The 24,604-nt window shown below is 34.6% G+C and overlaps 1 protein-coding gene across 4 annotated transcripts in view; it reads right to left on the minus strand.

Moving 5' to 3' along the window:
- Positions 1-24,604, minus strand: part of Smyd3 (SET and MYND domain containing 3) — a 690,610-nt gene that overhangs the window by 494,333 nt on the left and 171,673 nt on the right. For all 4 annotated transcript variants that reach the window (XM_010642624.2, XM_010642628.2, XM_010642626.2 and 1 more), the window contains exons 3-5: positions 20,025-20,132; positions 19,476-19,533; positions 14,788-14,924 (exon numbers count right to left, since the gene is read on the minus strand). In XM_010642624.2, the coding sequence (XP_010640926.1) occupies positions 14,788-14,924; positions 19,476-19,533; positions 20,025-20,132 (303 nt within the window). The remainder of the gene's footprint in view (positions 1-14,787; positions 14,925-19,475; positions 19,534-20,024; positions 20,133-24,604) is intronic.

Below are 24,604 nucleotides of genomic sequence, written 5' to 3' on the forward strand. Positions count from 1 at the left end.
TGATAGGCAACTTAAGATCTGCATGCCAAGACCTAATGTATACTGTTCTATGGAACCTTGGACGAACGGACAAGAAAACCCACCACTTAGACACTTCTTATCAGAAAAGATTTATGAGGCCCCAAAGCAACCTACCTTACCAACTGCTACTCTAAATCTGAAAGACCAAGAGCCCTTGAAATTCTGTTTAAAAAGGAAACCAGACTCCAGGACACCAGCCAGCAAATCAAAGACCTCTCTAGATACTGTGTTGGGTCTATACCAACAAAATGCTTCCATTCATGGGGAGAGGACAAGGAAACGGGAGGAAAGGAAATGCTGAAGAAACATTTTTGATCTTGATCCTAATGCAGAAGACTTTAATGAAACAACTCTGCACAAACAATGATTTAATAATTTTTTTCTATGCACATCAAAACTAAAGCCAAATGTCAACTGAAACTTGAAATACTGCCCATGATTATCAAGTCCAATCACACATACTTCAGCCCAGTGTTTTTCTTACTTGGCAATTATTTGCTAAATAAAAAAAATAAAACTGGGTGTGGTGGCACATGCCTGTAATCCCGGCACTCGGTAGGCTGAGGCAGGAGGATTGCTGTGAGTTTGAGACCAGCCTGGGCTACATAGTGAATTCCAGGTCAGTCTCAACTACATAGTGAGACCCTGTCTCAAAAAAAAAAAAAAAAAAGTTATGTGCATTTGCCATTCATGTTAGGTATAAATGTTAAGGTTAAGTAAACATCTCTGAAAGAAAAAGAGGTATTAAGAAGGCCAAAGAAGATTTTTTTCTATACTGCACATTAATTGATTGTATTATAAAATTTTTCAATTTATGAATGTATTTATAGAATTATGAAAAACAGCCAGTAAAAGCTTGGAAACCACATAGACTCAAGCTACTGTGCTCTCAAGTAATTAATGTTTTAATATGTAGTGCTTCAGAAGTACAGAATTCAGATTCAAAATGCAAATTCCATTTTAATCATAATATCACATAGACTTGTGGTGGCACCAGAGCAGAACCATTTCATAAGAAAAAATTATGCTCCTTCTGCCTAATCTACCAGCATTTATTTAGATTTGAATATGAGACAGAAGTATGTGAGACATGATACCCACGTGTATAGAAACAGCAGGAACCTTATTAAATAATTTATCACTTAGCCTACAGCAATACTTCAGTACTAAAGAGAAATATTATCAAATATTCCTATTTTCATTCTAGAGTTTGCTCCTAAGGCTTATGATAGTTCATAATTAGAGCTCTAACACAGAATGAATATAACATCAAGTGCTGCATCTAGGAATGAGAAAGACAGGAAATTTAAAACCAAAAGACATGTTAAAGCTCTAATTCTGGGGTTTTTTGTGTGTGTTTGTTTGATTGTTTGGTGCCGGGGATTATACCCAGGTCCTTGCACTTCCAAGGCAGGCAGTGGAACCTCTGAGCTAAATCCCCGGGCCCTGATTCTGTCATTTTAAAATACGTGACTGAGATGGAGAGGCAGCTCAGTGGTGCAGTGCACGCCGAGCAAATAGGAGCCCTTGGTTTGATCCTCAGCACTGCAAATAATAATATATGCATACACTTTGCAGAGTTAAAAGAAAGAATTAAAAGTAAAAATAAAATTAAGGGAGTGTTAATTCTGGAAAACTTGTAGTAAGTCCCTCCATTTCCCCTTGATCTACTGCCATAGCACATAGGTCAGAGCTTCTTTATGAGTACAGGCCAAAAACACAGCAAAATCTGCATACTATCAATATGTAACATGGAAATTCTGTTTATAACTAAGTGGTTTAAAGGAAGAATACCAGCTGGCTTGGAAAGCCACAATCATTTATATACAGACATAGAGAACCTCTGAAATTAACTCATCATCAGAGAGATAATGTAATCTATTTCCAAATGCTGATAAGAATATGACTTATAACTTATTCATAATTTTCCAGCTTTATATAAATAACCTTCAATATAAAGAAGAGATTGCTCAGGCCAAGGATTTAGCTCAGTGGTTCCGGCGCCTGCCTTGCAAGTGCAAGGACCCAGGTACAATCCCCAGTACCTCCCACCCTCCAAAAAAACAACAGATACTGCTCCAAATCTGTTTATAATTTAACTTGTTTGCTATATCATGTTTTCACTTCAGTTTAGCAGGTAGTTTTTTAACATCTGGGCATCAAACAGAAAGTGCACTAGACTAATAAGCTCATAAGACTCAAACCCCAGCTTTCTTCCTGTTGCTAGGTAACTACTTAACCTTTTCTGAGCAGCAACTGATACATGGTAGGAAAGGGAGAAGGAAAAAGTGAGCGGATTATGGGACCAGATAATTTGTGGGATCTTTTCAGCCTACAATTGTGTGACTCTATTATACCTAAGCAAAGAACAAGGGAACATGACTCCTACTTTCAAAAAGCTCAAAATTATTTGTGGGAAACTAGTAAACAAAGACATATACCTGTAGCTATAAAAACATGGAAAATATTCAGTTACCAAATGGTTGGCACAGAAAATGCTCCTGACTACTGATTTTATAACAGGAAAAGACCAATCCTAGTTAAGTGAATTTCATCAAAGATTTGAGCTGAAACCTTAAAACTAAGCAGGATTTCAAAAGAGAGAATAAAAGAAAGTAGACTGTTCCATCCTTCCATGATGCACTATGAAAATCACAAATTCATGAACTCAAAGAGCACTTTTAATATTATCTCACCCTCTTTTATACTTATAGACTACTCAGCTCGACATATCACTCTAATACTGAGGAGAGTTGCTCCCCCACCCCAGTACCAGGGATCCAACTCAGGACCTTGTGCTTGCAAGGAAGGTGTGGCACCTCTAAGCTAAACAGCCAGCCCAGGAGAGTTGGCTTTAACTTGTGCCAAGGCAGCCTGGCACAACATTGGCGCACTCTAATTATAAAAGTATTTCAGATGGTGAACAATAATCAGTAGGTATAACATGATACAGCTTTCTGTCCTTTCATCACGCTTTCTTGAATATCTCTTTAAACATGTAACACTAGTCACTGAACATAAAAATTTCAATACAAATCAACCTTTGCAAATAGTAGAGAAACAATTTCCCTCCTTGATCAGAATATGTACTTTTTAAAAATCTGGTTTAGAGAAGTCGTTCCCAAATTGACTTTCTTGCCTCTTTAACATACCAAGTCACTTTACATGCCCAATGGCAATATCTTATTTCTGCCCTCAAAATGATACCTTATTCTGCATAATATAAAATTTATAAGTACAGTCTATCACAGTTTCACTACTATTATTATACATTTAAAATATATTTGTTTTTACTTCTCCCATGAAAGGTCTTTTTATTATGTAATAGAAATAGCCAAGTCATAATGAAAAGTCTGGAGATAATAATTCATAATCTAAAAAAAATGTAAAGGTCAAATAACATTTGAATCTGAGTTGCACAGCCAAAATATTTCTAAAAGAAAATTATATCATTACATTTCATGTTGAGGTAAAATAACAAAATATAACTCCTTTAGTGAAAAAATGAAGACTATAGTTTTAAGTACATAAGCCATTAATAAAGTACTTATTTCATTTGACACTTTTCTTTCTCTCTTTAGTAAAATAAATGCATCCCTTCTGTTGTTTTATTGAATTGATGCCTTTTAAAAGTTATTGAATTATCCTGAAGTTAAAAATAATAAATAAAAAAGTATTATTATATGCATATATATATATGTTACAAATGTGATTGGCAATGTAAAACTGAGGAACTGACGACTAGTTAGAAAATGTGTAAATACCGAACAGTTTCTCTGGTGTGAAAAACTATAATTGTACATAAGATCCCAATGGTATAACTGACAATGTGAAATAGGAAGAAAAGGGCTAAAGGTGTAGGGGAAGTGGGAAGGGTAGGGGAAAGGTAATAAGGGAAGAGAAAATGAAAAAATGGAAATAAAGTATGTGTAAAAAGGAAAGGGAGGAGGGGGTAAAGGGAAGTCAGGGGTAAGGGGAAGAAATGAGAACCAAGACCTGTCATGTAGAGGTACAAGATCCCAATGATGAACGTAACTGCACAGTATACCTAAAATGTACCAATAAACTCAATGAGAAAAAAAAGAAAATAGAATATTACCTCTTTTTTAATTAAAAAATTTTCTGACCAGCATATTGTGTCCCCTAATGTGCGCAAAATACCTTCTGGCTTACAAAGAATAATTCAGGGATTGCCAAATAATGGCTTGGACCTGCCATCTCTTTTTGTATGTCCTACAAACTAAAAATGTTTTCTTACATTTTGAAATAGGCAGGAAAACAAGATGAAGATTTTAGGTTATATGAAAATGAAATCTTGAGTCTCCATAGACAGTTTTATCACTAAGAGGCCATGCCCATTTCCTAACAGATTATCCTTAGGGGATTTAGGGCTACAGTGACACAGTTATAAGATGACACCACGAGTATATGAAGTAATGCTTATGTAAGTGAGCTTGGTTTAGCCATTCTATAACAAATACATATTTTGAGCTAACATATTATACATCCCATTTTTCCCCAAAATAAGACCTAACTGGAAAACAATCAGCCTTGAAAACTAGAGATCAAAAATGCCAGCCGCAGGGCCAGAGATTTAGCTCAGTGGTTCCGCCTGCCTTGCAAATGTGAGGGTCGGAGTTCAATCCCCAGTACAAAAAAAAACAAAGCCAGTCCCAATCATCTTGCCTTACCTGTCATTTCACACTAGGCTCCAAGCAAAACAATAGTGAGGTATATCATCTGCACACATCTGCCATCACCATGGTAATGACCGGCAATTATTTTTCCAGTTAGGCATTATTTTTGAGGAAACACAGTGACAAATATGGACAGTTTTTGTCAACTTAAAAGAATTAAATTTTTTAAAGAACTTGCCACAGGATCATATCAGATAAAACAATTATAACTTACTTTTGTCTCCTGGCCTGGAAAGCCTAAATATTTACTATGTGACCTTTTACCCAAAAAAGTTCCCAGGCCCTGGGATAATTGATATAATGATTCATCATTCACTACAAACCGAAAATAACAGCAGCCTCTATGAATACGTTCTATCAACTAACATGATCATCTGTGACTTTTACCATATTAAAGAAGTCTTTTTGCCAAAACTTCTATACTTATAGTTTGTATGATTTTTTTAAATATTTAACAAAGTGTCCTCCACAAAGCAAAAAAGGGATACAGTTTTCACACATTCCTACACACCTATTGCATACCATGAAAGTTGCCAGAGATACAAAATAAATAAGATGTAATTCCTGGCTCCATGTGATCCTCTAATAGGGGACTAGTACCCCAGGAAAAATGTTTGACACTAGAGAAAAAAACAAAAGCAATAAAAGTAACCTTTCCCATTTCACAATAACAAAGTCATTTTTTAAATATCACTTTTGGGCTATGTATTTAGCTCACTGGCACCACACCTGCCTTGTAAACTCAAGGTCATGACTTTGATCCCCCAATACCAAAAAAAAAAAAAAACATGAATAAATAAAATACCACCTTTATCTGAATTAATGGCAAGTTAAACACTCAAACAGAGAAGGCAACAAGGTTTGGCAAACATACTTATCCATCAATACGATTAATCAAAGCACTAGCCCTTACATAAGCAATTAACCTTGACAAACATAGGCATAAATAAAAATGCTGATAAAGGACTTCCTAATTATCCTTCCCAGCTTCAGAAGTTAGCTAGCATCTGGTCTTTAGCTATGATAAACAAATACCAACCCATTATTGGTTATTTACATATAAATAAAGAGAAATATTAACCAAGTGGCTAAAAATGAAGAATATGATAAATAAATGTCATCATAAAAATTCAGATACTAACTTAATTTTCTTTGAAAGCCCAAATGCCCTACAAACATCACTTTACTTGAAGACTAAAGAACTTTTTTGACAATAATTGTCTCTCAAATCTACTTAGGGACTAAATTTATTATAAAAATTATAAAGGTATATGAATCATATGTGCATCGTCACATCATAATTGGGAAGCCAGGCCCTGTAAGCAGTTATGTATTTTGGCTGTTTGTCTACATTATTTAAAACCAGTAGAGAAGTACAATCCAAATAACTATATCTTTTAGCAGCTGTTCTGAGTAGACTAGAGAGATGTTTCATTTAGTAGTTACCACCAAATATGTAGATACATGCACCCCTGTGATTGGAGGTTAACAATCCTGGTGTGTCTACTCATTTTTAGTGTTAAATATTTAATGGCATATTTTTCCTTAATGGAACCCAGGCACATCCAATCAGTCACTGGGATCATTTAGTAACACAGTCAAAGTTATCATACTGCCATTTCACATCTACTTTGTAATTAGATAATCCATCACTTTATTAATTCAAAAGATTGCTTTCTTTACTACTTTATAGCATGCTATACTAGTGAAACCCAACTGAGCTCATCAACAAAAAGGCTCCACAATTTGGCCCTGCATGAACTTGAAACCCTCAAGTAGCAAACACACACATACTCCTGACCTGATGTAATGGTCTGCCATCAAATTAGACTGTCTGCAGCACTGAAGTAAGTGAACCAGTACATCCAGAGGGGTAATAAAGGAAATGAAAATTCAGGATTAAAAACTGAATATATCATGATAAACTTTCTTCTGCTTCTTACTGAGGTACACCATTCACCAGAGAATAAAAAGAACATAAAAAGTGTTAGCAATTTTTCATGTGTGTTGATTTATACATCATACTAAAATTATGAGGTCATGGAAGGATATCATATATATTATTTATTAACACTGTTAGGTCTTAGAACTACATACCAGCCAAATTCAAATAAGTAATCTTCAATATAATATCATTACTGGGGTTTGGGGCCATATTTCTAACATGCCTCAAAATACCAAATCACTATTTCTCCTTTTATTATGAATTAGCAAGATTCTTAGATGATACATTTTTCCATTGCTTCTCAATAAAAAATACTCTCCCTCAATGAAAAAAAACTTTAGTTAAAATGTAAGATTTAAGTATCACAATACAAAAAACACACCTTCTAAAAATTCTCTTGCAAATCTATACAATCACAGTGCACACTGGGAAACCAGCTGCAACTAATGGTGTTAAAAATTACATTTTAGAAAGTCAGTCCTGGAGGTCACATATGAGCTCTAAAGAGTAAAAATACCAGGCTACCAGGAGAATTATTGTTTTATTTGAAAGAAATAGAGAAAGAACATCTCAAACAAATGTGGAATTTCTAATCAAAAAATTCTGTGGCAGTTGCAGAACACTGCAAAATTAAATAATATTTTGCAAGGCTCTGGAAGTGATAACAATAACATAAGTTTGGTGGTCAGGAAGGTCACTTTTATTCTTGTTGCTTTAAATTTAATGTCAGCTTTTCAGGATATACTCCTAAGTGAAATAAGTCACACATGTATAAATACCGAATAGTTTTTCCGTGTGAAAAGCTATAATGTTACATAAGATCCTAATGATGTAATTGACAAGTGAAATAGGAAGAAAAGGGCTAAAGGTGTAGGGGAAGTGGGAAGAGTATGGGAAAGGTAATAAGGGAAAAGAAAAAAAACATAAAAAAATGGAAATAAAGTGTTTGTAAATGGGGAGGGGAGAAGAGGGTGAAGGGAGGGCAGGGACAAGGGGAAAAAATGAGAACCAAGACCTGTCATGTAAAGGTACAAGATCCCAATGATGAATGTAACTGTACTGTATGCCTAAAATGTACCAATAAACTCAATGAGAAAAATAATAATTAAAAAATAAATTTAATGTAAGCTTTGAAATGTTCTATGCAACTATCCCATTTTCTAATTTATTTCGCAAATCTTATCATTTTTCTAATCAATGTGCCAAAAACATTTCTGGAAAAGAAAGAAGTCCCGAAAAAGACAGATAATATTTTTCTAAGAACCCTGATGTCTAAGAAATATTTTCTGTGAATAGTAAATAACTTCAAAACCTGTTTAGTGAAATTCAGTTTGCCCTATTAAGAAGCAACACCAACAATTATTAGTGTATGTTTTGAAGGAATTAAAAGAAAAATAATACACATTCCCTGTTATTTCAGTAAATTAAAATTATGAAAATACTTATAATTTAATTCTATCCTCTTAAGATGCATGCACGTGTGAAAAAGATTTCATTCATTTCAGGAAACCTACTTTAACATTTCCTACATGAAATCTCAAGAAACTACTCTCAAATCATGGAGTTGCCATGGTTCAGGAAATAGAGAATTTTGGTCCACAACAGCTATAGGCTGAAAACAAAACAGCTTATATGAGAAACTATTTCCTGTATGCAAAGTTTCTTCTCATCAAGACAGGAAATTATCAGTACCTAAAGAGATACCAGCACTAGGCACAACTGTGAGCAACCACATGAAACTAGTTTATAGTCACAGGCTGTGCTCTTAGCTATATGACAACGTAGGGAGGCATAAAACACTGGCATTTTACATTCCAGTACCAGTAAGGCAAAGAAGTGGGGGCAACTGTATTAAAAATTAATAATATGTGCCAAACATTCTACCAAGCACCTTATAGTAGTTAATCTTTCCTTTTATCTATGAAATAGATCCTATTATTGCTCCCATTTACTGATAAGCAAATTGAGATTGAATCTCGTTTTCTTGTCTGGGGAAAGAAATTTCACCATCATACTACCAGCCTCCCACTTAAACCTGTCCTCGCCTGTAATTTTCAGACCTTAGAATTAATAATTATGAATAGCAGTGTGTATATTTTCTGTACCTGAAGCAAATGTTTAGGACCCAATCAGTAAAAGCAGCTGTCACTCCCAGAATAAACCCACTTCAAAACTTAAGCAGAAAATGTGTATGAGGATAGAAATGAATGGAACAAGATCAAGGAGTGGGAAGAATGAAGCATTTATAAGAATGGAGATACACACTTGTTCTTTCTAAACAATACAAACAGAGCCATCAGAGATGAGCATGGCCTTTATATATCATGAGCATCTCAATAATTGCATCTCCCGTGTTCTCACTAACAAACATGTCCAGGGTCCTACTCTTTGTGGGCCATCTTTGCATTCCTCACACTTCATATTTTATTCCATCTAACCATACACTTCTAACAAACACAATCCAAGTTTAATGTAAATAAAGCTGGAGGTAATTGCTTCAACCTCTCTATCCATTCACCAGATGAGCATTTGAAAGGCCCTCCTCTACAGAAAATCTGGAGGCACCGTTGCCCACACAAATTTTCTACTGACACCTAATAAAACATGGTAAGTACCAAGTTTTCGTACAAACTCTTATTGGGATTACTAAATATGACTGAAACCTGTATTCCACGGGTGCTACTTCCTTTTGCTCAGCTCAGAGTTGGACAGCACTACCAATTCCCTTCCAGTATTCTTACACCATGTATGTAAGTGGTTCCCAGCACCATCTGCTCTTTTGAAATTGAGGTCAATTTCTATTTCTAGTGTGAGATCCTTCTTGTTATTCGTGACTAGGAAAATTTCTCTTTTCTACTTCTCACACTATGTAGTTTTTCCAGCCAAACAACAAATTCATGAGAGGACAGAATATAGTCATAGCAAACTCCTACTATGGAAACCCAGCTGCTGTTCATGTGTGTGTTTATGCAGAGGTATGGAATGAAAGTCTTAAAACTCTCACTTAGAAGTACCTTATCTTTTACCATGCACTAAACTAAAATCCAAGTGGATTAAAGATCTAAATATTAAAAAAGAGTCACTAAATTTTCTGGAAGATAAGGTAGGCAGAACTCTTGAAGACATTGGCATAGGAAAGACTTTATGAACAAATCCTCAGTAGCACAGGAACTAGAAGAAAGAATCAACAACTGGGATCTCATCTTATTAAAAAGCTTCTACACTGCAAAAGAAACTAAAAGAACTAAAAGACAACCTACAATATGGGAAAAAAATTTTACTAGCTGCTCCTCAGACAAAGGACTATTATTTAGAAAATATAAAGAACTCAAAACAATCAGCCCCTCCCAAATATAAAGACCCAATTCAAAAATGGGCATCTGAAATGAACAGACACTTCTCAGACAAAGAAGTAAAAGCAGCAAGTAAATATATGAAAAAATGCTCCAAATCACCGGTCATTTGAGAGATGCAGATGAAAACATGGAGATTCCACCTCATCCCACAAAGAATGGCTATCAAGAAATCGCTCAATAACAAATGTTGGCAGGGTTGTGAGGAAAAAGGAACCCTTCTCCACTGTTGGTGGGAGTGCAGACTGGTGCAACCACTATGGAAATCAATATGGAGATACCTCAAAGAGCTGAGATTAGAGATCCCATTTGACTCAGTCATCCCTCTGCTGGGTATCTTTCCAAAAGAATTAAAAGAATCATATCACGGTGATATATGCGCACCTATGTTTATAGCGGCACAGTTTGTAATAGCTAAAGCTTGGAAAGAGCCCATCTGCCCAGAAGTTGGAGACTGGATAAAGAAGATGTGGTTTTTCTATAAAATGGAATACTACTCAGCTATAAAGAATGAGAAATTAGATTCATTCATAGGAAAATGGATACATATTGAAGATATACTAAGTGAAATAAGTCACACATGTATAAATACCGAATAGTTTCCCTGGTGTAAAAAACTATAATGGTAGATAAGATCCTAATGATACAATTGACAATGTGAAATAGGAAGAAAAGGGCTAAAGGTATAGGGGAAGTGGGAATAAGGGAAAAGAAAAACATGAGAAAATGAAAAAAATGGAAATAAAGTATTTGTAAATTGGGAAGGGAGGAGGGGGTAAAAGGAGGGCAGGGATAAGGGGGAAAAATGAGAACCACGACTTGTCATGTAAAGGTACAAGATCCCAATAATGAATGTAACTGTATTGTATACCTAAAATGTGCCAATAAACCCAAAGAGAAAAAAAAAAGAATATCAATAAAATAATTTTATCCAAAAACAAAGTGGGCAGAAAGGGGATGGGGAGAGAGCTCAGGGGTAGAGAACTTGCCTAGCATTCATGAGGCCCTAGGTTCAATCTCCAATACAAAAGAAAAGCAAGGGAGCAAAAAATAACATTTCAAAATATGACCCACACAAAATAACTGCATAGTAAGTTCTAAAGTGTGGCAAAAAAGTTTTCCAAACTTTAGCTGCAAAAGCACACTGGACTGTGAATGAAAAGAGATACACTATTTTTCCACCTGAAATTCAAGAGTGCTCAAAATATAAACTGCCAGCTTTTGGAGCATGAATCACAAGTTTTCATCAGAAGAAGCCATCAGCTCATCAGACAATGAAACATACTCTCAGTGTTAAGAACTTTTCATCCTCCCCTGGCCCTTTCCTATCAATCAGGTCAAGTACAAGGCTGATATATATCTATAGATATAGATATAGATATAGATATAGATATAGATAACATTATCTTCAAATAAAACCTGTGGGGGTTTTGCCATGACAGATAACTTTCAGTTTTAGAATAACCCACATTTTCCTATAATCCTGTACCCAGAGTGCTTCATCCACAGTATCCAGAAAGGAAAAAAAAAGGTGAGAGGATGAGAGGAAAAGAAGAAATGGGGAGAGAGAGAGAGAGACAGAGACAGAGAGATAGAGACACAGAGAGAGAGACACAGAGAGATAAAGACAGAGACAGAGAGACAGAGACAGAGAGAGAGACAGAGACAGAGAGAGAGACAGAGAGAGAGGGAAATAGGGAAGGAATGAAAAGAAAAAAAGAAGTGCACTGAATATACTAAAATTCCTAGTACACTTCACAGGGGACCAAGAGGCTTGCAAACCAGAAGATTAATTCTTTTTTTTGTACCAGGGATAGAACTTGGGACCTTGTGCTTGCAAAACAGGTGGCAGGACCACTGAGCTAAATCCCCAGCCCTAATTCTAATGAATGTTGAGAAATTGGAATAAAAGAAAATAATATCTATATAAAATCTAAGTATTAAAAATATAAAAAATATATCAATTCCCAGTACCAAATAAATAAATAATAAAAATATCAGATAGGGCTGGGGATTCAGCTCAGTTTGTTCTGCCACCTGCCTCACAAAGAGCAAGAACCCGAGTTCAATCCCCGGTACCAAAAAAAATCAGATATACAACAAATTTGAAAATTACTGAAACCAAGTGACTGAAACATCAGGGTTCAAAATTCTAGCCTATCTACTATTGTGTTTGCTTAAAAATTTCCATAATCAAAAAAGTCTAAATGAATTGAAATGTGAACAAATTTAGAAAAGCTCTCAGAATTCCAAATGCCTTCAGTGACAATGAAATGGGCTAAAACAAAAGCTTAGCATTTCTAATACCTGCACAGAACTTACGTGAATCTAAGCTAAAAAATAAATAAAGGAGAGTGTTATGGATTGTGTCTAGATGTCCCTCAAAGCCTCATGAGGCCACAGGGCTTTTTCAGAAGTGGCTGAATCTAGAGTGTGTGATATTGAGATTAAAGAAATACAATTACTAAACCAGTACACTGACTGGTTTGACACTGACCTAATCCAGGTAGTCTGGACAGGACAAAAAGGTGGAAAATGCTATTAAGGTTTCCTTGTTGCTTTGCTACCTTTGGTCTACCATGAACTGCTGCCCCTCTACCATGTGCCTCCCTTCCTTGAAGCAGGCCAATTACAGACCGAAGCTTCTACGGACTGAGCAAAATAAACCTTTTCCCTTTTAACTTTGGGTGTTGGGCATTTTGACTCAGCAACAGGAAAAGTAACTAAGACAGAGAGGAACCAGAGCAAAACAGAAAACAGAATATTGTTTATTTAGGTGAGGAAAAGCCAGACTCCTTAATGGAGTAAAGGCAAAAGTTAGTCTTAGGAAGGCAGGTCAGCAGGGAACGTCCCTGGACTAATAGTTTGCATATAAAGAAAACAGCTCCTTCAGGGAGTACACTCTGTGGTACCTGTTCCTTCTCTTAGGCTAATCCTATGAGAGCCAAATTAGGCTGTTTTAAAATTTAAGAGCAGTGGGCCAGGGATTTAGCTCAGTGGTGCTGCCGCCTGCCTCACAAGCGCAAGGATACGAGTTCAATCCCCAGTACCAAAAACAAAATCTAAGAGCAGAAAAATAATGACAAGTGACAAAATAATCACAAAGAAGCACAGCAGACATAGGTTAATGGTGTTTTCCTCTGCTTACTGAATTGTATTTTAAGGCAGAAATGACACATCTGAGTCCAGCTGCTCTTCAAAATCTCAAAGACATATACATTTTACTCTTGAAGCCAAACAAATACATGTGGGGGGGTGACTATTATTAAAATATTAAAAGTCTGTTTAAAAAATTATCCCCTTCATCACAGAGATGGAACATTACTCCTATACAACATGAAATTTCATTGTAAGTTAAATGAGACTAAAATTGTTCATTAACAGGAGAAATATGACAGTATTTCACATCTTACATTAAGTAACAGAAAATATTTTAAGATTTTTTTCATGAACATTAATCACACTTGAACTCATAATTAGCCCTTGAACATTTTCCAACAACCAAAATAATGTCACCAATTAGCCACGGACTGTAGCTAGAAATGAAGTAAGTCATCATAATGTGTGTTTTTAATCCTTAGGTGGGTGTTCTCGGTGTTTAACATCAGAAGAACCCATGTGCATTGTACAAATGGTACTATACATTATAATTTTTAGAGGCATATAAAATAATAAATGAGATATTTCTCAGATGCATTATAAGTAACCATCATATTTTGAAATCAATTTTAAATTATAGACAAATTGGAATCATAATGCGGAGATGATATTTTTCAGAAAAATCGTAAGAATGTACTTTCAAGAATAAAAATACATTTGAGAAAAACTAGAATAAAGCTCTAGCAATCAAATTAACCATAACTGAAAGTCTTACAAAAGATAATTTAGAAATATACCTTAAAATGTGAGTAAATGTGGCATCAAATGTGCACTTATAAGTTGCCAAATTAGAGGCAAAATTATCGTGCTGTAAAATGTGATCAGTATTAAACCCAAACACACAGTATGAGAAAATACAGGCAACAGATCCATGTAGTAAGTGGAATACATGTTCTGTGTCATCAGGATGTCACTCCACCTCACAGGACCCCAGCAAAACTTTAGAATTATTTTCAAAAGAACACTTCATGTAACTATTTCCAATAAACCAGAGATGCAATACTAAACAATAAATATACTAAAATATCTAAACAGAGCTGGGAATTTAGCTCAGTGTTTCCGCTGCCTGCCTTGCAAGCACAAGGACCCAAGTTTGATTGCTGGTACCAAAAATAAATAGATAAGATAGATAGATAGATAGATAGATATAATATCTAAACAGATACTAGGTAATCAATTCAAAATCAGAAATGGATATACTTTCATATTTATAACTCACATAATCAGAAATGGAATCCAATAAAATTTTCACTGAAAATGCAGGCCCTATGCTAAGATCATCATCAGAAAACTCAATGAATACAACGATAAACTTAAAACCATAAGTAAGAAATAATGGAATATGTTGTTTTCTTTTGAGGAAAGAAAGCATATGCTTTGAGGGTTAAAAATGAACATACTTCAGGCAAAAATACAAATACAGATAAAACAGAAGAAGCAATTCCCTTTCAGGATATATATACCTTCTCTCATTGTATACTCATTTAGGTAGAAGAATGACATAGGCATTAAAGGTGCTGGATTTCTAAATTTTTCTTTAACCAACCATACAAAACAGAGGAAGGGCTTGAGTTATGGTATTACAAAAAAAAAGATGAAATGTAACACTTACTTTTGCAAAGGCTTCAAAAATGTCAAAAGAGGGTGGCAACTGAGAGGCATCCTGTATTTCTTCTCTCATGAAATGTTGAAATGTCATTGCAAGTTGCCTGAGGCCCTCTCTCTTATCTTCAGTCAGTTTGTTAATATCTTTTTTAAAAAGAAAATAAATAGCACAATTACAAAGTGAACTTCATGGATAATTTTCAGGTGTTCAATGTTGGCTGTTAAATCAGATTACTTCCTGTCTTATATTGCATTCTGACATCTTTTTATTTTTTTTAAGAACTATAAATCACAGTCTATGTTATCAGTTAAATTCTCCCAAACTTTATCTACAATGTAAGGTCAAACAACTAACAAAAAAAATCCATACATAGAGATTTAAAAATATTAAAACCAAAATCAGTAAGGTTGTGTACTACCCTGATTTTCTGCATTATCCTTTACACATGTACAAAGCATAATAAATTCTTACTAAGTCGACGAATTTAAACTGACTTTTCCATGCAACAATTTACAACTAGGTCATAACTAACTTATAAACTATAGCATTTGAAAAGCAAAATGACAGAAAATGAGAAGTTAAAAGTTCAGATAAAGTTCAAATAACTGAAATTTGTCATATAGAATGTACATTATGAAGAAAACATGGACCAACTAAAGAAATCTTATCTGTAAATTATGTTAAAGTTGAATAAATATATGGTGCTGCTCTAAACCAAACATGAAGGTATGGTTGTGTTTCTCTTTCTATCCTGAAGAGAAAGATTCTGTAAAAAAACTGTTAGAACCGATAAATGAATTCAGTAAAAAAATCAGCAAGATTTTTATATCAGTGAAATGTTTCTATACTAATAAACTTACTAAAAAAGAAATCAAGAGGGTAATCTCATCATTCACAACAGCTACCTCAAAAATAAAATACTATCTAGAAAAAAACTTAACCATGAAAGTGAATTACCTCTATGATGAAAATTATGAATCACTGATAAAAGAAATTAAAACATAGAAAAATGAAAAGACATCCCATATACATGACTTGAAAGAATTACCAATGTTTAAATGTCCATACTCCCCAAAGTGATCTTCAGGTGCAAAGCAACTCCCACTAAAATAACAATGACATTAACACAGATACAGGAAAAATAATCATAAAAATCATATGAGACCACAAAAGACTCCAAACAACCAAAGCAATCCTGAGCAAAAAGGAAAAGTTAGTGGCGTCACAATATCTGACTTCAAAACATAATACAAAGTTATAGCAGCCAAAATAGCATAGTACTAGCATAAAAACAAACATATATCCAATGCTACAGAATAACTGATTTTCAACATAGGTACCAGGAACATATATTGGAGAAGTGACAGCATCATCAATAAATAGTGCTGGGAAAACTGGATATCCTTAAGCAAAAGAATGAAACTAGTCTTTTAGCTTTCCCCATATACAAAAATCAACTAAAAATGGATCAAAGACTTAAATATAAGACCAAAAATATGAAACTACTGGAAGAAAACATAAAGGAAAAAGTTCAGGTACTGGATCAAGCAAAGATTCTTTTGGATATGGCTCCAAAAGCACAGCCAACAAAAGATAATTAGCAAACAGGATTACATCAAATTTCAAACTTTGTATATAAAGAAAAACAAACTTTCTGTAGTGAAGAGACAACCTATAGAATGGGAGGAAATATTTGCAAACTATTAATTTCACAGAGGATTAATAAGGAACTCAAAACCACTCAACGGCAAAAATGAACAATAATAATAATGGTCTAATTAAAAATTCAGGCTTGGGCCAGGGATTTAGCTCAGTGGTTCTGCCATCTGCCTTGCAAGTGCAAGGACCCAAGTTCAATCCCTGGTATCAAAAAAAAAAAAAAAAAAAAAAAATGGGCTTGATCTGAGTACACACTTCTCAAAAGAAGTTATACAAATGGCCAAAAAGTGAAAAAAAAGTGTTCAACATCACTAGTCATGAGGGAAATGCAAATCAAAGTAATGAGATATAATCTCACTCCAATCTTATGGGTATTACCGAGACAAAAATAAATGCTGAAGAAAGGCTGTTGGTAGGAATGTAATTTAGTAAAGCCATTATGGAAAACAGTACGGCAGTTCCTTTCAAAACTAAAAACAGGACTACCTTATCCTCTAGCAATTCCACTACTGAGTATATACAAAGGAAATAAAATCATTGCATCAAAAAGTTACCAGCACACATAAAAAGTTACCAGCACTCCCATATTTACTGCAGCACTATTCACAAAAGTCAAAATACAGAACAAACCTAATGTCCATCAATAAATGAATAGATAATGAAAATATGGTGCATATGTACAATGAAATGTTACTTACCGTAAAAAATGAAATGTCATTTTTCAGGAAAATGGACAGAAGTGAAGGATACCATGTTAAGTGAAATAAGCCAGATATAAAAAGACAAATATTATATCCTCACTCAATCTTATAGGAGAGTAGTGGGCCACTAACACCAGACATTACAGGAAAGGGATGGATAAAGAAGTTACATAATGTTGGCCGGGTGTGGTGGTGCACGCCTGTAATCCCAGCACTCAGGAGGCTGAGACAGGAAGATCGCTGTGAGTTCTAGACCAGCCTGGGCTACATAGTGAGTTCCAGGTCAGTCTCAACTACATAGTGAGACCCTGTCTCAAAAAACCAGAAAAAAAAAAAAAAAAAAAACAAGAAGTTACATAATGTGTAACAAAATACAGATAGGAGGAATTAATAAAACTATTATTCTATAGCACAATAAGGTAAATATAGCCTATAACAATTTATGATGCAATTCACAACTATAAAAAAGTTCAAAGGACCCCAACAAATAAAAATCATAAAAATTTTATATGGAAGTGCTAATTACCATAATTTTATCATTACACATTATAAAGATATATTGAATTACTGTACTATACCTTCTAAATCTGAGGAGATGCTGTGCCAATTAATTTTTTTTAAAGGGATGGTTTAAAGGCTAATATGAACCCCTTAAAATCAGTTTAAATTATACCATAAATGACATAGTAAGGCTAAGAGTGCTCCATTTAATTAATAACATTAGAAAGCACTTCACTTACAGCAGTATATATGACAGTGCTACAGAGCAGGGCTAATGTTGATAGTAAAACTCAATGTAAGAGGTGTTAATTATCCAACAGTAATACAAGAAAAAGTGACTAGTTAGTTCTCTATTAAACTTGAAAAGACACATCAAGTTGAACTATATAGCATAACTATGTTGCTCATGTCAGGTCTGCATATTTTTCTAAATTACTTGTTCAACAGAATAATTAGCCCAATGATTTCTTAAATAATAATGTATCACCATTGCCACTAAGGATCCCATAATCATAAATCTGTACTAGATCATCCTCTTTATTTGTCTCTATCCAGAAATGTTAAACTGTGTAGCAAATTTACTATGTTGAGTTCGAGCTAATAGTGGGGTGACATCATTTACAACTTCAATGAAGTGAATCTGTGCCAATATAAAAGCAAAATAAGCCTGATGTCTGATTGATGTCCAGATCTGGAAGAGATTTTCAGTCTTTAGAAGGAGCTGCTCATTGGCTATCACAGTTTAGGAGTATAGCAAAGCTCAATACTGTCATAGAACCTAAAACATCTGTACCTTCAACTTTTCTTAATATCCAAAGGAATGGTGACCCTAAAAGTTCCTCTGGAAGCACTTTGTTCAACTACATCACTCTTATATGACAGAAATAAAGCAAAAGAGGAAACCAAAACAGAGAAGAGGGGGGAAAAGAAGGTGAGGTCAAAGAAAAATTTTGTCAGTTGGAATAAAGGTTACACTACCTTGTACTAGAAACCCCTGAAACTGGAAACCTCTCCAGTCTCCAGTCTCCTGCTCAGTGTATGCCTCAAGCCTGAGGAAAAAAACACTAAAAGACAGAACTAAGAGAGACAAAAAGTGGGGAGCCATGACGGCCAATGCTACTTTAGCAAAAGGTGCTGGTCTGTCCAAGCCACTGATTGTTATTTGTAATCAATTGAGGTAAAGGCAAGCTACAGACTAGGGCAGAGCTATGTGTGAGTATAAATAGTTGTATGGCTTCTAAGGAAACTAATGGAGACAAGGCTAGGAGAGGAAAAGACAAAGCATTCTCAAATTAGGAACAGAATAAACAAAATATATGGTTGTGATTAAAAAACATCATCCTTCTAGTAAGAAGGTTTTAGTTGTGGGGACAGAATTTGTGTGCAAGTTACTCTGATCTCTGACCTAAGCTTTGGCTGGACTTACTTCTGTAAACAAGCCAATTGTGGGGTTAACTCTTTAGAGCCTACTTTTGGCATAATCAATAGTGTGGTCTCCTGTATCCCTGACTAGTCTGGATATCTTTGTAGTGATTTACAAACTTCTATATGGTCAAAACTAGCCTGAAACAAATTACATAAACTCAGGTGTTAGTTGTTTATAAAAATGAAAACTTCTCTTAGGTTTGTTTCATATAATAAAGAGACAAAAAACAAAGTTAAAAATAAAGCAGTTTGGGGGCTAAGGTTAGCTTAGTGGTAGCTCAGGTTACTGAGCTTAGCTAAGTAAAGAAATTATACATACACAATACATACATACATAGATACGAATGACAGTTCACTACCTCAGCAAACAAATTTTTTTTTTCTTTTCAGATGCTCATAATCACTTACTTGACTCCAGATCATAAAATGAGTAAAGTTTCTCTGACTCAGAGGGTGTTTCTTCCATCTGTGAAGGAGGAAAACATCAAAAAAGACTTAAAGTACTCCAATATGTAAATCAATATGTTCGAGCACATTTAGATATATTTCAACAAAGTATGTTTAAAAGATAATTTCCTACTCTTTCCTATCATTTTTAGAGATGAATTACTTAATAGTAACTTTCAAATAAAATCTAACTTGTATCTAATGGTTTTTAATCTCCAAATACAGAGCTCTTTTACAAAAAGTATGCATACTTTTACATTCTTACAGCCCTCTGTAAAATTTCAAAGTGGCAGCCAGGTGTGGTGGCACACACCTGCAATCCCAGCACTCAGGAGCCTGAAGCAGAAGGATTGCTGCAAGTTGAGAACGCCAGGGCTACATAGTGCGACCCTGTCTCAAAAACCAAAAATAAAAATAAAGCTTCAGAGTCTTCAATATGAACAGTAAAGGCAATAGCAAATGCTTTTGTAAAATTAAAATCCAAGCACATTTCATGAGTTGTATACTCACAAGCTTGATGACAACTCTGCCGAGAAGTCTCACAGAGTCAGGAGGATATCTGGGTTTGCAACTTTTAAGGCATTTACATTCCCGCTTGTGGTCCTGCCAAGCTTTTTTCTGTTAAGATAAAAGCAAAGACGATATTAGATAAATTAAAGTTTACTTTCATATACACTGGTTTTCAACGCTGAAAATCATCAATATTATTTTAATTTTAACAGCCTAAGTATAACTGCAAAGTAGAAAATGAAAGCAATGCTGTGATGCTGCAAATGATCCAAGATATGATCCTTGCCAAGGATGCAATTACGAGGCATGGACTTGAGCAACTTCAGCTTCACTCTTGTCCTTTACTTTGTTCTCTGGTCATTACGTGGGTGGCAGATTCCAAAGAAAGAACCACTATGGTTTATTTAACAAGGTATAAGACAGTCATTAACCACCTAAAAGGGAATACATAGTCAATAAGACAAAGTCTTTTTTTTTTTTTTTTTTTTTGGTACCACAGATTGAACTCAGGACCTTGTGTTTGCAAAGCAGGCGGCAGAACCACTGCAATCCCCAGCCCTAAGACAGTCATTGTAAATCAAAAGAAAGTATCACTCCAAATTAGAAAATAAAACACATATCTCAGAAAAATCAAAATAGAAAAGCTAGCCTTTTGAATTTCTATGCTGCTGTACCAAGTACAGAAACTTCAGAAGGTCTAATAGACTCAAAGTATAAACCCTTTTGTTTTCAAAGGCAATATAGAAAGGAACTAAAATCATCAAAAGCTGAGTTTGCCGAGGAATATCGGGGTTTATTATACCCTAGTTTTTTACCCTAGTTTAATAATTAACAATGCCCCTTCTCAATCTGAAAATTGTCTGGTTTGGAAATTAAACTATATGATCACTCAACCCATGATTCTGGCCATGAGCAGTGTGTCTGATAAGAACGCTGAGCCAGGCTCCAGGCTAGGAAAGAATGGACTAGAGAGGACACTATGCCTGAGACTAGGATCAGAGGTATTACAGCTCCTTTCGCATGCGATGTCATATGAAATAAAATTCAGAGTATCTAATATTTAGCTCTGGCAAGTGGAAGATAGCTACACCTCTGTCTCATGCATTCTACTCTGAGAGTCTGATCCGTCCCTGGCATGCCTGACGGCCCATTTACTCATTTCAGAGACTGTAAATCTGCTTCTGCACTTCTGGGCTGATAGTGCCCCTGTGGGAGAACCGCCCTTGCTTTTACTAGTAGTACAAACATGCAGCACACTCCAAAATTTCAGTTATTGAAGTTCCTTAGAAATTGTGGCTCAGTTTCACGTTTAAATCAGCGTTTTGTTATGAAAGACTGCTCTTGTGAAGAAGCAGGATAATAGCTTGGTCTGTCTATTTCCTAGCAATCTACATTTGGAGACATTGCTTATAACAGGTACATCATTTCTTCCATCAATTCTATTCAGGGTTGCCTTAGTTCACTGCAGCAATCTTCGGAATGTGCTGTTTGTAATCTTCAGTATCTACACTTCATTCACTTCTAGATAAGATTCTGCTTTGTCAGTGTAAAGAAGTATAAGGATGGTAAAAGCAGAGCCATAAAATGTTAAAATATTGGGGGAAAATATTAACAGTTAACATTTACTTAGCATTCTAAGATATAGACTAAGAAATTAATAATGGACGTTTCATTTTATTTTCACAAAGAACTTACTTTACACATATTAAAGAGGAAAGAAGTAATGTTCTAGAGCTGGTATATAACTACCAAACTACCCAAACATAAAAAGAGGATGTAAAAAAATCTTTATTATGCTAAACATCAGCACTAAATAATTACTATCATGGTGCATTATATTTATTTGAACTGCTTCACAGGCGAGGCAAAAAAGAAAGCATAAAGGCTTATATAACTGCCATTTGACAGCACAGAAAACACACTGATTTACCAAGTATTAAGTCACAGGAGTGCCAATCAAGATACTGGACAATGTCTTCCACAATTTTTCACAACTATAAGAAACTTTCATATAGCTGCTTCTAATGTCAGTACTCAATTTGTTATAAAACCAAAATATAACTAAGTGGAAATAAACGTCTGTTGTGTAATAGACTTTTGGGGGGGGGGTGTAGATCGAACTCAGGTCCTCACGCTTGCGAGGCAAGCGGAGGAACCACTGAGCTAAATCCCCGGCCCTAATAGGGTAGTCTTGAACTACCAATTAACAATTACCAACATGTGTAAGATGCCTTCAAAAGATACGGTTCCATTGTCAAGTCTGAAGAACACAAAATCATGTTGTAGACCCACTTTGCAAAATATATTTCACTTACTAAAAGTTCTAAAAAGTTACTCATTAAAGAAATTTGTATAAATTATTTAACACAGTTTCTCATGATTGTCCTCATTCTCTGGAAAATTAGGTTGGTATACAATGATTCAGTTTTATCTATGCACTTATTTTGTTTCATCTGGTCTTTGAATTGAGAGTTAAACACAAAGATTACACTCACAAGAAACTAAAATATTGATACTTTCTATTATCTGCTGGAGGGAGAAGCATAACTTTGTGTTGGAAGAATTTTCATGTGGTTATAAAAGAGGAAAGGTGTTCTTAATGGACAGACTACATGGAGTAACAAACTTCATACAAGAAGTAACTTGGAGTAACTTGAAAGACACCTTTAGATCTCTTCAAATATCTGAGTACATATTCAGCTGAACACAGACTGTACACAGAAAAATAAAGCAGAGATAATTTGGGACAAAAGATTTTAAGAAGCTAGGTATGGTGTCACATGCCTGTAATCCCAGCACTCTGGGAGGCTGAGGCAGGAAGATAAGTCTGGAAAATTAATCAAGACCCCCATCGCAAAATAAATACTAAGAAATGGCCTGGAAATATACCTTAATACAAAAGCCCTGGGTTTAACCCTCACTATGGGGAGGGGAGGGTGTTAATGAGATGATTTTAATATTTTTGTCTCAACTATAAAAGGTCATCTGCACTCATTTTTATTTTATTTTATTTTATTTTATTTTATTTTATTTTATTTTTGGTACCAGAGATTGAACTTGGGACCTTGCACTTGTGAGGCAGGCAGTGGAACCACTGAGCTAAATCTCTGGCCCTTGTACTCTCATTTTTAAAACTTCAATATTTGAGCAGCTCAGGCTACTGGTAACTTTCTAGAGAAAGACAGCCAAAAAACATAACCTAGGCAGTGAATCAGTTGATCAGTTACATAACATTATTTGGAATTTAAAAAATTATGGACAATTCCCATCAAATATGATTTTTATGTCTTTAACAAAATACTGAGCTCTTATTTCTAGTAGCAAAAATTAGACAAATGTTTAAGGCTATTCCTAGATCACTGTATGAAAACACTGGGGAAAATATTTATGTTCAGTAAAAAATAATATTCATTCTTTTCATCTAAAAGCCAAATCCAACCACTTAGGTATAAATATAGAAAGCAAAGAAACGTATTTAGTAACAAGTTTCAGCCTACTCTATTCCTCATCAAGATATTAAAAACAATCTTTTCAAACATTAATTGTTCAGCTTCTCACCATATGGCTTACAAAAATAATCATATTACAGAGAAAAAAGCTTTTAAGCAATTCTATTTGACTTTGAAGCAAAATTTGACAATCACAGAAAAACATTATGCATTATATTCATTGTACAAATTTCTACTTTGTCCTAGTCTCAATGGTGCATTACTCTTAAATATTTTAATTTCTCAAAAAGTAACTTTCCTGATTTTCTTTTTCCTTTTCTTCCATTGCTGTCAATTCAGGATGTAATTAAGATTTTATTTACAATACTGGCTGTAATGTTTTATAGTGTCACAGTTAAACATTAACAATACAATAACAACAAACTGCCATAGGAGACAAAGGAAATTAAAAGTATTACATTAAGAAGTGAAAACAATACAAGGGTTTTAGATAGAAAAAAGAAAATGAAAACATCTACAAGGGCCAGGAGTTCAATCCCCAAAAAGTTGTATTTATTATGTAAATACCATATTATGCCAAACTCCAAGTGGTTATACAAATGGAACCGAAGACAGATGTGTTAGACTTCTTTTACCAGGATCCACGAGATCAACCTTGTAAACAGCTCATAACCGTTAATCTACCATACAATTTAATACCAAAAAAAAAAATCTATGATAGAATTTCACATGTCAGTTCATGGGTGACTGAAAACAACTTCAGAACCTACACATTTCCATAACTTTGACAGTTTATACTAGTAGTTAGAATTTTGAAAGTATTTATTTATAGTATTTATTTAAACTAAGTAGCTACACCAAAGGTTCTAATGGGGCAACACCAATCTCAAAGGGCTGTTTGGGAAATTTATGACAACATTCTTGTCACAATACTTGTAGAGTATGACAGGCATTCAATGAACAGGAAATGAAATGGCAGATATCCTGTTGTAAGACAGCTTCATATCATTAAAACTGATCCCAAACCAATTACAACTGTTTTTTCTTTATATTCTTGGTCTAGAATAAAAAAAGAAAAAAGAAACAAGACCTTCTCCTTGATCTACACCCTTTTTTTTTTTTTTTTTTTGT

Source organism: Fukomys damarensis, unplaced genomic scaffold, assembly GCF_012274545.1.
Source record: "Fukomys damarensis isolate Sample0158 unplaced genomic scaffold, DMR_v1.0_HiC HiC_scaffold_11, whole genome shotgun sequence".
Lineage (NCBI taxonomy): Eukaryota > Metazoa > Chordata > Mammalia > Rodentia > Bathyergidae > Fukomys > Fukomys damarensis.